The 15224-nt window shown below is 34.7% G+C and overlaps 1 protein-coding gene across 26 annotated transcripts in view; it reads left to right on the plus strand.

Annotated features, from left to right (window-relative positions):
- The window catches only part of PTPRK (protein tyrosine phosphatase receptor type K), a 390148-nt gene that overhangs the window by 355651 nt on the left and 19273 nt on the right, over window positions 1-15224 (plus strand). For 9 of the 26 annotated variants that reach the window (XM_087941307.1, XM_087941315.1, XM_087941346.1 and 6 more), the window contains 7 exons: window positions 74-161; window positions 1938-2014; window positions 4884-4920; window positions 6728-6825; window positions 8480-8596; window positions 10047-10201; window positions 12634-12769. In XM_087941307.1, coding sequence (XP_087797433.1) covers window positions 74-161; window positions 1938-2014; window positions 4884-4920; window positions 6728-6825; window positions 8480-8596; window positions 10047-10201; window positions 12634-12769 — 708 coding nt within the window. Of the gene's footprint in view, window positions 1-73; window positions 162-1937; window positions 2015-2209; window positions 2228-4883; window positions 4921-6727; window positions 6826-8479; window positions 8597-10046; window positions 10217-12633; window positions 12770-15224 lie in introns of all 26 variants that reach the window. The other 17 variants (XM_087941283.1, XM_087941296.1, XM_087941328.1 and 14 more) reach the window with 3 other exon arrangements.

A 15224-nucleotide genomic window follows, 5' to 3' on the forward strand; every position in this document is an offset into this window, starting at 1 on the left:
CAATGTTAATGCAAAATGTGTCAGGATGAATAAAATGCTGAAATAAATATAAATTATCTCTTTATTTTGAAAGAGTTTCTTTGAAGGACAATCAGCTTCTTGGGACGTGGCCAAAAAGGATCAAAACAGAACGAAGAATAGATATGGGAACATTATAGCATGTGAGTTAAAAACAGATAATCATAAAGATGAGTGTGTTACATCACTGATTGACAAAACCTAGACAGCCTATTATTATGTCTACCCATCCTACACAGTAGTTGTGATGTGTTTCTTGGTGGTTAAAAATTGGAATATTTCTCCCTAACCTTAGTCCATTGCTTTAACTACTCCATAGCATTGTCTCTGCCAATGCTGAAGAGATTCATAGACAAAAAATTTCTATTTCCCAGAATCATAGCATAGAAGGGACCTTACTTATTCCAGCAAATGTAGACACGCATGGTTGATGGCCATTCAGCCTCTCTTTTAAGCTCTTTAGTCAAGGAGAATCCACAACCTCCCTAAATACCTTCCGTTATTGAATGGCCTTTACTATTAGGAAATTGCTCCTGATGTACAACCAAAATCTCCTTTGTTGTAAGCCCATTATTCCACACACTGCCTTCTGAATCAAGTGTTAACAATTTGACACCTGACAAATACTGAGAAAAGCTGTCATGACTTACCAAGATTAAATATGGCCAGCACTATCAATAGTTTTTCATAAGTTTTTTCTTCTGGGTTCTTTGTCTTGTTTCTGAACATGCTCCATATTCTCAGTATCCTTGCTAAAATAGACAATGTAATTATTGTCTAACTAACCCAGAACAATAAGGAACAATGATATCTCTTGATACTGATGCTATATTTCTGTTGATGCAATTTAGGATTACATTTATTATTTTGAGAGCTCCATCATACGTTTGCCTCATGTTCTGCTTGTGTGATCCACCACCATGAACTGCTCTCCAGTATGGTTCACCTTCCTATACTGTACACAAATGAAGGAGTTTGCATTTGTCCTTGTAGAAATTATGTTGCTGATTTGCTTGTTCACAAATTTGATTGTCATATTTTCTAATATGAAATCCAAGTAAGTTATAAATATATTCAGCAATACAGAGCCTAGAAAATAGTTGCAAGATATCCCACTTGATAGGGACGTGGTGGCTCAATGGCTAAGACACTGAGTTTGTCGATCAGAAAGGTCAGCGGTTCGTCGGTTCGAATTTTTAGCGCCGTGTAACGGAGTGAGCTCCCATTACTTGTCCTAGCTTCTGCCAACCTAGCAGTTCGAAAGTATGTAAAAATGCAAGTAGAAAAATAGGGAGCACCTTGGTGGGAAGGTAAGAGCATTCTGTGTGCCTTTGGCATTTAGTCATGCCAGCCACATGACTATGGAGACGTCTTTGGACAGTGCTGGCTCTTCAGCTTTGAAATGGAGATGAGCACCGCCCCCTAGAGCCAGAAACGGCTAGCACGTATGTGCGAGGGGAACCTTTACCTTTTATCCCACTTGACACTTCTAACTGGAATGGAGCCACTGATATACAGTACTGTTTCAAAAGTAGCTACAATTGGGGCTATATTTCCCTTAGAAAAGAAACTCCATTGGGATGAGGTCATCACTGAGAAAGACCTCTTTTAGTCTTTCTGCTCTTAGTGCTTTAAAACCAAGGCAGGTTCTAAAGTGTGTATATTCTTCTGTTCACTCATTTCATTCAATTGTTCCACAGAGTAGATACAATTTCTATTTTCTTTTGGCTCTAGCAATTTTAGATACCCTTTGAGGTTTCCCCAGCATTTTTGAGCAGACTGGGAAATGGTTGCCAGCATTGCAGGTCAAATGGGGGTCTACCTTTTCCTCCTTAAATAAGGGAACCTTTAGCCTTTACATTTCACACTCATTTGTTTCTACTGTATATCATTCCAAACACGAAACTCATTTTTTGCAGATGATCACTCCAGGGTGATATTACAACCTGTGGAAGATGATCCTTCTTCAGACTACATTAATGCTAATTATATTGATGTAAGTAGATTGTATATCTTGCTTTTTTTCTTTCCATCTTCTCTCTGTGAAACATTTTTGCATGCAATTCCTATGAACTGAATGAGAGCCTTCTTAATATTATGAACAAAATGTACACTTTTCCTTGTCCTCCGTCCTAGTACTCACTGACATTGTTGTGCTTTCTTTCACATCTGACTTTGATTTGGGCTGTAGATTTGGCTGTACAGGGATGTAAGTACCACTATATGTGAATAACAGCATCCTGTTATGACTATTTAATATAGTGAACATTCTCAGTTGCTTTACTGTTCTAATTTTTTATTACTAGATATATGTGCATGCCTCATTAATGAATTTCATTTATATATCTAGTCTTTTTAACGTTCCTTTGTGCTCTTTTTCTTTTTCTTTTACCTACATTTTAAAAATATCCTTAGTCTTTTACAGTGATCATGAAAATCATTAACTAAATCAATGAAACCTAACCCTTACAAGACTCATTTTTGCTTCTTTATTACTCTTTTTTTGCATTGTTTAGTAATTCTTATTTTGTATCCCATTATTTTTGTGTGAGAAGCTGGATAATAGAATATAGTGTGTTGCTCTTGAAATGAAACCTACTGATGGCCTGAAAGGGATAAAGGGAGGGCTAGAGTTGTCTCCTGTTCTCAAGGGGAATTCATTTGAGCAATAGTGCTCCTCCTACTAATCCTTAACCCTCATATTTCTGATGCAAGACAGGAATCCTCCACTTGCAATAAAACCGAAATAATAATAATGAGTTAAAGATGGTACTCAAGCTTATAGTTTTGGACAAATACAAATGAACATATATAACCATGAAAGCTATAATGCAGTAATAATTACTTAGATTTTAGTCAAGGCTTGTATATTTGATAATTTAATTCAATACAGAATTTCAAAATATCTGAATGTGTGTAATCATCACTGGTGTACTTAGAAAATAGTTTTCTAGACAGGTGCCATTACTTGAATGGAGCAATAATCACTCAGGAGATACACCCACCAATAGTTTTTAATAAAAGGATTGCATAACTATGTCCCTGATAATTTGAATGAATGCATATGCAAGATTATGAGTTAGAGGACAATATTACTCTGTGTTTACAAGACCTCAATTTTATTTCAGGATTCTGCTGAAAGCTGTCATCTAACTCCTTGAGGGTTTCATTTCTCTGCAAGAAAATGTTTTCTTTCCCTGCTGTGTAGTGCATTCTCAGGTTGATCTAGAATTTTGTAGGATTTTTGCCCAAGGATCCTGACTTGCCTTTTGTCTTACATATTATAGTTGTGCAGCAGTCTTGATTTTAAAGGGCGCCATTAGTCATCAGGACCTTAAAGTTGGTATATTTAATTCATGGTATTTCCAACAGATATGACACGCATCTGTACTCCAAATCACATTTTCTGTTTGAGTGCAGATTACTGCATAGGTACAACACACAACTCTCTGTTTTTTCTGAAAATCTCAGGTTATTATGGGACTTGTTTGGGATGTTAAAAAACAAGGAAGCCATGGGCTGGTAGGAGCATTAGTGACTAGTAATAGGGATTTCAATACCATCGGCTCCTCAAAACAAAGTTAATATTTGCAATACTATACCAAATCCATAATTCTCAATGATTTCTCTTCCTTTCAAAAATTCATCAAAAAAAAGATGTCTTCCCTGTCAAACTGAGTAAGAAGTGATGGAAAAACTGAAGAAGCAATGTTTCATATACATTGCTTTATATATGCATTTGTCAATAAGGCATCTTTGGGAATTCTTTTTCATAATAATTATGTTTTCCTTTGACCAACTGAGTGCAATGTGTTTAATACATGAAAATTATACAATGCTGCTTCTAATTCTACATTTAAGTAATAGAATTACCGAGGATAACATGTTTACATGTGCCAATACCATAGTTATTTGTTACGCTAATAAGACTAATTCCTTGACTTCCCCAAATTCTATCATATAATTAGCAAAAGCTTGATGAAATAATATTCATGAGATTCAGTAATTTTTTTTTCTTGTTTCATATTCTAACCATTAACCAATCATGGTTAACTCTTGTTTACTTTATTTTAGTCAAGAGGTCAACAAATCCATTTTTAAAGTATATGTATATGGAATCCTTCCCTGCATTTAATAATTGTACTGTAGAGAAAGTTCAGTAATAGCATATATATGTGTGTTCATCTTATGTGTACACACCATTTCTTAAATTCTAAACTTTGTTTTCTGTAATTGCACAAAATTGCAGTATTGCGTGTAGATTTGCAATCTGTACACACGTATACATTGTCCAGCTCTAATGTTCAGCCATTCTGCTTACTTATTATGGCTCTATTTTTTTTCTGGTGCATTCATAGTGAAATTTTTTTGCTAATGGCTTGATTGTTTTGTGCTTAATATCTAAAATAGCAAACAAAATTTTGTCAATCTGTATTTTTTTTTAAGTGAAGGCAAATCTCATAGTTGCTTAGAACAATTTCATAGTTTTCTGAATTAGAACCAAAAACAAATTTGAAATTCAATAAATGACAACAGTTATGGATTTCACAAAGCAGAATTATTAGGAAACAATAAGTTATTTCATTTTTATGTACACAGTATACATTTACAGGAACTTTTCATTTGGTTCTAAGTGCCATTGTCCAAAAATAACACTTTGAAATCAGCTGGGCTTATTTCACACCCAACAATGCACTTCGACGCTCTGGAAATGGTTGAAACTACGTTGTTGAATATGGTTGATTGGATTAGTCACTACTAGCCTAATTGTAAAGAGTATATAGGAACATTTTGGTATGCCTTCATTTTCCCAATTTGATTGCAGTCTGTAAGTTTTAAAAATCAACCTATGTTTGTTTTTATAGGGATACCAGAGACCAAGTCACTACATTGCAACCCAAGGTAAGAGTTTGTAGAAATATGTGCAGAACTGTAAAATTTATAATAAATGTTGTAAATTAGGCATGATTTTCCAAGGCACTCCTCCATATGGCTATATCACCAATGCAGACAAAAAAGAGAGAAAAGTTTAATCTCTATTTTTGTGAATTTGGTGAGAGAGAGCCTTGTTTGTTAATTGCATTTATATCCTGCTACTATCAAAAATGACTGTTGAAAGATAACATATGTAGGCATTATTTGATTTCTGAGAAGTTTGGATTATAAATTAATTAGTATGCCTATTTTATTTAGTTAAAAAATGGGTGAAGAATTGCAGTGGGGAGGGATACTGTTAAATTCCAGTAGTGTGATCTTGAAAAGAGGCTCCACGCCCTACAGAAAAGGAGCCTTGAGGGTTGGTCTCTGATGACATCCAGTATCCTTTATCCATGCTGACCAACCAAGCACCTTGGCAAATACAGGACACGTGAACACGTGGGTATTCAGAAGCAGCACATTGTTCTTGAACCAGGATGTTAAGACAGGGTGACTGGTATCAATAATCCTATATACACTTTGCCTTATAAGCAAGGAATATTAACAAAAGCTAATGAAAACAAGACTTATGATACATGAGTACCAACATTCAAAATGGAGGGACCAACACAGATCAAATTCTCTTATTTTTCCAAAATGGAAATAAGACAAAATGCTTGTTGGCTTATAATAAATCATGGTAACAGATAATTAAGTCAAATAATAAATATTGTTATAACCTTTAGGGCTGTGCAATGCTTCTTCAAAGTATTCAAAGACTTTCTGTGTCCTTTTCCAATATTATAAGTTCTCATGGGAAAAGATGAAGCTGATTTAAAGAGTTGCTGATAGGTGCATTACCCAACCTGAACAGTATGATTTCCCAAATGTTAATGAGCCCATTCTAAAATTCCATTAATTCTATTATTATTATTATTATTATTATTATTATTATTATTATTATTATTATTACATTTTTAGTGAGATTCACAGCCTTTGGGGCTGGTTGATAGCTGAACAGCTCAAGTGCTAACCTAGGAACTGTTAAAGTAGCATCGGAGGATAAAAGCTGTTCCAAGTCGGGTAGTTTTTTTGTAGAATCATAGTATTCAAGTCTAATAAATTCAGAATTTCCAAATAGTAAGGTAGCCGTTTAGGTATTGCTCAAGGGCTCAGATTACAATTGGGATAACACACAATTTCTTTTTCCAAAGTCACTCAACTTCAATTTGTAAGTCCCAAATACTTTGTGATTTTTTTTCTTGCTGCGTATCTACAATTCATGCATCACCAGGTATTGCAATGTCAATTAACCAAACATCATTATTATTATTATTATTATTATTATTATTATTATTATTATTATTATTATTATTATTATTATTATTTATTATTATTTTTATTATTATTATTATTATTATTATTATTATTATTTTGCACTAAAGCAGCTACAGTAGCTTAAACTTTATTTTGATTTTTTTTTAAATGAAAAATCTGGGTTCTGCTAGATATTTCAATACTAATTATTAATGTGCAGAAGTTTTTGAAAGATTACTGAAATCATTCATACCTGCCTTGAATACCTGACAGCTATTTTAAAGATAGTAGCTTTATAGCAGGGTCTCCAACCTTGGCAACTTTAAGACTTGTGGACTTCAACTCCCAGAATTAGCTGGCTGAGGAATTCTGGGAGTTGAAGTCCACAAGTCTTAAAGTTGCCAAGGTTGGAGACCCCTGTTTTATAGGGTTTTGTTTTGTTTTTTAATTCATTTATAAGCATTTTCTTTGCCAGGTCCAGTGCACGAGACAGTCTATGATTTCTGGAGAATGATATGGCAAGAACAATCAGCCTGCATTGTTATGGTTACAAATTTAGTTGAAGTGGGTCGGGTAAGTATCTCCTTAGAAATGCCAAACCACATTAAAATTTGTAGTTCCATTGCTAAGAAAAACAGAAGCAAAGTGGAGAAGAACAAATGCCAAGCTTTAAGTGACCAATACAGAGCCAAAATTCAATACCTCTGTTTGCAAGTCTGTAATCTGGGCTTTGTGTTGATAGAAAAGAAAAATGTGAATGTAAGTGCATATGAGACTTGAGGATTTTTTCTGGATATCCGTTCATACTCCCATACCATCTGAAGGGTGTGCATCGCTAAATGTCTATGGAGATTCCCAGTCATCCAGGTCATGGTTGTCCCAAAGGTGCTTTTTTTCAGTAGGCAACTGGAATTTCTGGTTTTTCTTTGAAGACATTTCGCTTCTTATCCAAGAAGCTTCTTCAGCTCTGACTAGATGGTGGGGAATGGAAGGATGTACACTCCTTGCAAGGAGTATACCAGCTGTCTGCAAGGAATATAAATCGTTCCATTCCCCATCATCCAGTCAGAGCTGAAGAAGCTTCTTGGATGAGAAGTAAAACATCTTCAAAAAAAAAATATACCAGAAAGTCCAGTTGCCTCTTGGAAAAAAAAAAACACCTTTGGGATTTGAGGCTTTTGTTCCTCTGAAAAAGAATTTCTATAATTCTGTTCATCCTGTTGTGCACTGTTCTGTGTGCACTGCTCACACACATGGATTTTGTGCCTACACATGGATGGCTGGGAAGCACAGAGGTGAAAAAGGACAAAAAATCACAATCTTGTCTTCCTCTGGTGTGAAAAACAGAAATAGGCTGAACCATCTCAACATAAAGGCAGCTCTCGATTTACAATTGGGGACCAGAATTTCCATTGCTAAGCAAGGTAGTTGTTAAATGAATCACATTCAACTTTAAGACCTTTCTGCTGCAGTTGTTAAGCGAATCACTGAAGTTATTCAGTGAGTCACTAAGCGAATCCCATTGACGTTGCTTGTGAGAAGCTGGCTGGGAAGGTTTGCAAATGCATCTGAGTCCAGGAATCTGTAGCCATCATAAATGCATGCTGGAAATTGCCAAAAATCACTGGAATTTTGTTCATGTGTTTGTGGAGATGTTGCGCCAGTTGTAACTGTGAGGACTGGTTGTAAGCTTTTTTTCAGTGCCAAGTGGTTGAACAGTCACTAATTGACTGTCTGTAAATTGAGAACTACCTGTGGCACTAATGAGTTATCTACCTTCTAGAAGCAAATAGAGAATTAGGTAATAAACATTTGATGTAATCAACTTTTCAATTATTCAATGCTTCTTCTTTTATTGTACTGTTCTTAATAGCACCAAACTTTTTTTTAATCCTGTCTAATTCATTCATTCAAGACTGCAGAAAAAGTTGAATAATTCTTTTGATGATATATTTTCCTTTACAATTAAAAGTAAACACAAAATAATTGAGTGTTAAGTAAAAATGGATGGGTGATCTTTAATGATGTGAAAGCAAGGTCATAATATATAAAATAAGAAATATATGGTAATTGCTTATTCCACTCTTAATTTTTTCACCATTTCCTCCCATATTTCCATTTATGAAATACACTCTACTACTAAATAAAAATAATGATGTGATGTGTATGATCCAATGATTCATCTGGTTTCTTTGTTTGAGAACTATTTCTATCATGTTGATCATAGGTTAAGTGCTATAAGTATTGGCCTGATGACACAGAAGTTTATGGGGACTTCAAAGTTGCTTGTGTGGAAGTGGAACCACTTGCAGAATACGTTGTCAGAACATTCACCCTTGAAAGGGTAAATATTTCTGGATTAGATCTTCCTATTATTTAACTGAAAACTGCTGTACATTTAGTTCTTTATGATAACCAGAAAGATTTATCTAACATATTCAAGCCATTCTTTAATCAGCCATCACTACAGTACTTACAATACCTGAGCTGTAACACACTCATTCTGCTATGCCTAAGCTGTCTAAATCAGGTGTGTCAAACTCATGTCACGTGCTGACCACGCCCACCCCCTGTTTGCAAAGGGAGGGAAAGTCCCAATACATCACGTGATGATAGGACAACGTGAGTTTGACACCCCTGGTCTAAATTGTTTTCCATTCATACCTCTTGTCGATTTAATTTCCCTCTTATTTTTGTTTCATTGTATAAGCAGCATCTCAAATGTCTATTAATTTTATTATCGTATTAACTTTCTTGGTTGTATTTTAATTTCTTGTTATTTCATAAAAAAACAAAATACTTTGAAGTATTTTGCCATCAGTTCAAACGTGTATCTGAGAATAATGTCTGGCATATTCCATATGGTAAATAAACGCAAACAACATGCCATAGTTTAGCAATACCTTTTGTCTATCTTATCTACCTATTATACATACATACAAAGATTCATGCCCTTTGGAACATACATCCCCTCCCTCCCAGGTGAAATCTGCTCCCCACTACTGACCTACTCTTAAGGGCCTGAAAACCTGGCTCTGCCAATTGGCTTGGGGACCCAATAGGAGACTGCCATACTGGAGGGGGTTGATGGATTAATAACGGATCCTACCTTACCTCCTGCACACCTTATTCCCTCCCTCTCCATCTTTTTACTATAACATATTTTTTTGCTATATATATATATTTGTCCTGTTTTATTGGTTTTAACTTGTAAGACACCCAGAGTCGGTTTATAGTGAGATGGCAAATAAATTTAATAAATAATAATACATATTTACAGACTTATTCTGTTCATACATACACTTAAAAATATTCATAAACAATTTTAATATCATCTTTCTTGGATGATAATTTGCTAGGTAACCAGGTTTCAAGTTTTTTCTTGGGCATAGTTACATATAATTTAGACCTTTTCCTCAGTTATTTCACTGGTTATCCACACTCACGTATATATCCACACTTACTTAGTCTTCCTTTATATGCTACTTGGTTCCTTATCATTTCAGTACAAAAAAAAAAAAAAGAGTTGCATTATAGTCAGATGAATATTGTTCCTATGTTTATAGTCTTGTAATCTTATTTATAGAAAATGGATTATGAATTATAAATGAAGAAAGATTTCTCCACAAGAAGAATTTGGTGATTAAAAATCAACTGAAGCTTGCTTTTTTAGTCCTGCATACATTTTAACCAGTTTTAAACAAAAACTATCACCTTTTTAAAAATTAACCAAAAACTAACTTACTCATGAGATGAAAGAAAAATACTCTTGTTATTATTTTCCATTTTGACAGAGAGGCTACAATGAAATCCGTGAAGTTAAACAGTTCCATTTTACCGGCTGGCCTGATCATGGAGTACCTTACAATGCAACAGGCCTTCTTTCATTTATACGCCGTGTAAAACAATCTAACCCACCAAGCGCCGGGCCTATTGTTGTGCATTGCAGGTGTGTAGAAAAGAGGTAGATGCATTTTCTATCATTCTCAATGTGTGCATGATCTGTCAAGTTTTGTGACGTGTTGTGCTGTGATATGAGGTGGATGGATCAGATGGCTTGGCTTATTATTTCCAACTGACTCTTTTGACAGATAACTCCATGATCCAATTTCCAAGAATGCCTGGTTCAGTTTCTGTGTTGTAAAGTTATATGGCCCAGGGGTCTCCAACCTTGGCGACTTTAATACTTGTGGACTTCAACCCCCAGAATTGAAGTCCAAAAGACTTAAAGTTCCCAAGGTTGGAGACCCCTGATCTGGACTGTTTTAAATATTAGTAAGGCATAAGGTTGCTTTAGATCAGTGTTCCAACCTGGGAAATCTCCATATATAGTAAATTACACTATTATGAACTATGTAGTTGGCAATTGCTTGTTTTTATAGGCTACATAAAATAGTCTATATAAACAACAGTTTTACTTCTTAATAAGTAGGAAAATAATTCAAAAGAAGAAATGTATAAGTTATTGGTAAATCTAAACTGCTAGTAACTATATAAAAAAAAATTAAGCATTTTCCCTCCTTGCTACTTTTTATCCTACATTCAAGACCTACAACTAGCTTTTGAGAATTATTAACATATTCCTTTGCAGGTAATAATAAACAATACTAGTTTTTTAATTATTTCCTTCACTTATTTTTACCTTGTTGTAGACCTTTGTAGTATCACATATTTGGATTTTTTTAAAAACATAGAACTTAACAAAAGTTTTGTCAGTCTGATCTTATATACTAGAGTAACTTATTTGGTGGATATTTTTATTGTAATAGATAACCTTCACATTTTGGTTATCAAGCTAGTTAAGTAAGAACCTGAATATAAGTGTTGATTGCTAGCTGGCTTAAAACTATGTTCAAATAATGCTCTTCATTAACTTAGAAGGAAGTATCAAATGACACTTCCACTCTGGACATGTATATATTGACATTTTCTATAATGACATAGAGGTGTAAAGGATGCTTATCAAAATTTGATAGGCTAGGTAAAGTAAAGAAAATTCAAAAATATCTTAAAAATTCAAAGAAATTGGTTGGAAACAACATAATGAAAATTAGTTAATCAAAGCTCTTATTCAGGAAAAAACCCCAAATCAAATAGATACCTAAACTGAAAAGGAGGATTCAGATGGGGGGGCGGGAAATCAGAATGGGACAATGAGGACAAACTGGGGGCTGTCAGCATTTTCTTGATTAACAAGGCAAAAACCCTGTGGAAACATGAAATCTGAGAGTAGGTTCTCTATAGCAAAAACATGAGGCCATTATGAAATAATTTCTAAGACTGCTGAATATCAAATGTGAATTCTGTTTATATTAACCTGTGTTCAGATTTCTTTTGCCAAGAAGCAAAACTGTTTTTAGTAGGAGATAACATTTCCATCTGTTTCTTGTTTCACTAATGGCCTGATCTGATATCAAGTTGCTTGCTTTTCATTGAATGAAAACCAAATTTCACAGAGTCTAGAAACTAAGTCTTATCAAGAGGAAAAGTTTTGCTTTGCTTTGAAGAGGAAAAACTCAGAGCTATCACAGATCCCTTCAAATAGTTAAAAGGACCTCACACAGAACATTAATACTGTACTTTATATTTTGTTCTGGATAGGAAGGCATGGAATGCTAGTAACTGATGTTAGAAAAACAGTCCTTATGGTCAGGACAGCTTGAAGGTAAAAGTAATTCCCCAGAAGGATAATTTGCTTCCCTACACTGGCAGTGTTGAAGCAAGATATCTTGATTTGGATTAGGATATGGAACCAGGCAATGAGCTAAATGGTACCTTTCAACTGCATGAATTATGAATTTAGCTAAAGACATGCCACGGTTTTATATGGGAATGGCTTTTGGAAAACAAAACTCTAATCAGATGCAATCTCTTTCGAAAGGCTAGAACTTTAGAGAGACTTTTTAAAAATAGAATTGGTCCCATAATGAAATGCAGTCTATAAATAAATGAATAAACAAAGCAAAACAAAAATCAGCCTTTTAAACACTACTCTCAGAATTAACTTAGTGAATATTTTATGAACAAGTTATCCTTGTTGAAAACTTCTTGAAAAGATTTCCGCTGGAAATGTCTGTGTCAGTTTAACAGGGAGAAATGAGAACAGTGCAGGAAAACTGTTTAAGTAATACTAATATGTCACTTAACCAATTCCAAGCCAGATTTTCTTTTTTTCTGCTTTGCAAAGTGATTACAGTATGTTCAGCAGTAACACTGAAAATGTCTATCTAATTATGTCTTTACTTTGGCTAAAAACAATTCCACTTTCACAAAGTAAAACACTGGATTTTTTAAAACATAAAATTAGACATTAGATTTCTGATTTATTTGGGATGCTTGTAATTTTTTTAAAAAATATGTATGTTTTGTGATTTATTCTAGTGCTGGAGCTGGCCGAACTGGATGCTATATTGTAATTGACATCATGTTAGACATGGCAGAAAGAGAAGGTGTTGTAGACATCTACAACTGTGTCAAAGCCTTACGTTCACGCCGCATCAACATGGTACAGACAGAGGTATCGTGCTGTTATGAATCAGTGATCCAATTCTCATGTGCATTTTTAGTCATTTGCCTTTAAAAATATTCTGGATCTGGCAAGTTACTAAGCCAAATGTGCAACTGGTTCAAGACCAGCTAAATAAAGAATGTGAAGCAAGAACAAGACAGAACATTTTGTGGAGGTGGGGAAGGAGATAAAACCAACCTTTGTTTCCTTTCCTTTCCAACCATCCCATCCATTTCATATATTCCAAAGCTTCTCTCCTTAAAACATTGTATTAAGGGTCATCTATGTGTTTATATATATATGCCGGGAATACCTTTACACAGAAACTGTGAAGAGAAATAGTTGTTGCATATCAAATTGTAGTTACTTTTTACCAATTTTATAGTCCTTTTATTTCTCCATGTGTTTCTCACTTTTCAGGCAATAGGTTATACTGTATGTCTTATGCTAACACTGCAAAACAGTCATTATTTTTAGATGCAATATATTGTGGGTAAGAGGTTATCTTGGCACCAGTCCAACCGATGTTGAGAGTGTTGCAAAAGCAAGCTCAGCACTGAACTGAACTGAAAGTTACATCCAACACAAACAAAATAAACTGCTAGCAATACAAGCACATCAACTTCATTTTACATTTTTTTCTTTTATTTGGAACATACCTTTGGCACTTTATCCTTATTTCCCAGCAATGCATGTGGTTTTTATATAGCTAGCTAGAAAAGATTTTGCAAAAAATAAAAAAATGTTCCAAATAATGAGATGGGCAGGGTAACTGCATTACAAGGCAAGATTATAGCAGTTGGAGCTCTACAGCTTAGAACAAAGGAGCACATAAAAGTGAGATAAAATTACACATGATGTGAATATCACACTTTTTATTCTCTTACTGTTAAAACTCAAGGTCATCCATTGAAACTGTATACAGAAAAATTTAGGACTAAGAGAAGGAAATAATTTTTCATACTAGACATCCATAAACTACATACTGTGGTTTACAACAGTAGTTGTGAAAATAGCAGCTAATTTGGATGGGCTCAGAGGCAACTGAGCAGATTCAGGGAAAATCAGGTTATCAATAGCCATTAATATTGATGCCTGATCATTACCTCCTAGAGTCTAGGACCTAGACCATGGGCAATACATCATAAATGTTGATTGCTAAGAAGCAATATTGGAAGAATGTTCCAGCAAATGATGTTCCTATTGGCTACTTTAGGTGCAGAATACTGGACTGGCCTGATTCAGTGGGGCTTCTTATATTGTTAACCAAAACGCCTATGATCCTGTCCTGAAGAGTTTAAAATTAAAATAGAAAAATAACTGAAATTATTATACATTGACACTTAATCATATCAAGTTAATTTTATGATGTATCTCAGGAGGAAAGCACAAACATAAGGAACATATCACAATATCAGGCTTCTATAATCAGAATCTATCAGAAATAGACTTTTTCTGTAGTCCTTCCAGGGGTGGGATTCTACCAGTTCGCACCTATTCGCTAGAACTGGTTGTTAACATTCTAAGCAGTTTGGAGAACCAGTTTTTGGAAGAAATTATTGACCTAATCCTGTAAGGAAGGCAAGAAGGAAACATTCTGGTGTTGCCTACAGAAACTGCCTCTCTGTTAAACCCTTATTACATTCTTGGCAGGACTAGACTTCCTATCTCAAGAACATCTCTGGAGTTTTTCTCCCCTGCTTTGTTGGTACTTTGCTTGTGTGGAGTGACCATTCAAAGTTACAAATGGCACTGAAAAAAGTGACTTATGACCATTTTTCACACTTACGACTGTTGTAGTATCCCCAGTCATGAGAAGCCAGGCGAGGAGATGCGTGCCTCGATGTGAGTGATATTGAGTTGGCCACGCCCAGCCAATAACATGACCACCAAACCATGTCCACCCAGTCACATGACCACCAAGCCATGCCCATCACCTAAGCCACACCCACAGAACCGGTTGTTAAAAAATTTGAATCCCCCCCCCCGAGTCCTTCTTGACCAATTCTTTCTTTGAGCCTTTCTGAATTGCCTGCACTCTCATTTTTTCCATTTTTTTAGATATGGGGAAAAGAACATAGTTTCTTTCTAGTCAGTGGAATGTCAACAAAGAAGGGATACTATGTATGGCTTACATCATCAGAATTTGCCGAGAAGCACCTTCAGCATTAGTTGAGTTTGCAAATTCTACAGTAATTCTTGATTGGGGGAATTTTTCTATTTCTTTTTTTTTTAAGTAAACTTTATTAATTTTACAATTAAAACAGACAAACAACACATACATAAATGTGAAAAAGAAAAAAGAACAAAAAAAGAAAAGTAGAAAAAAAGATCAGAAAACAGTTAAAAACTCTTTCGTCCTCGACAGTTTGTAGGACCTTATTTTCAACCTTATCTTAAACCCTCAATTGATTATTGTGCAAATATAAATATATATATATAATCACGACTACAATTATAACAT

Source organism: Pseudonaja textilis, chromosome 1 (genome assembly GCF_049901715.1).
Source record: "Pseudonaja textilis isolate UNSWEBS1 chromosome 1, rPseTex1.2, whole genome shotgun sequence".
Lineage (NCBI taxonomy): Eukaryota > Metazoa > Chordata > Lepidosauria > Squamata > Elapidae > Pseudonaja > Pseudonaja textilis.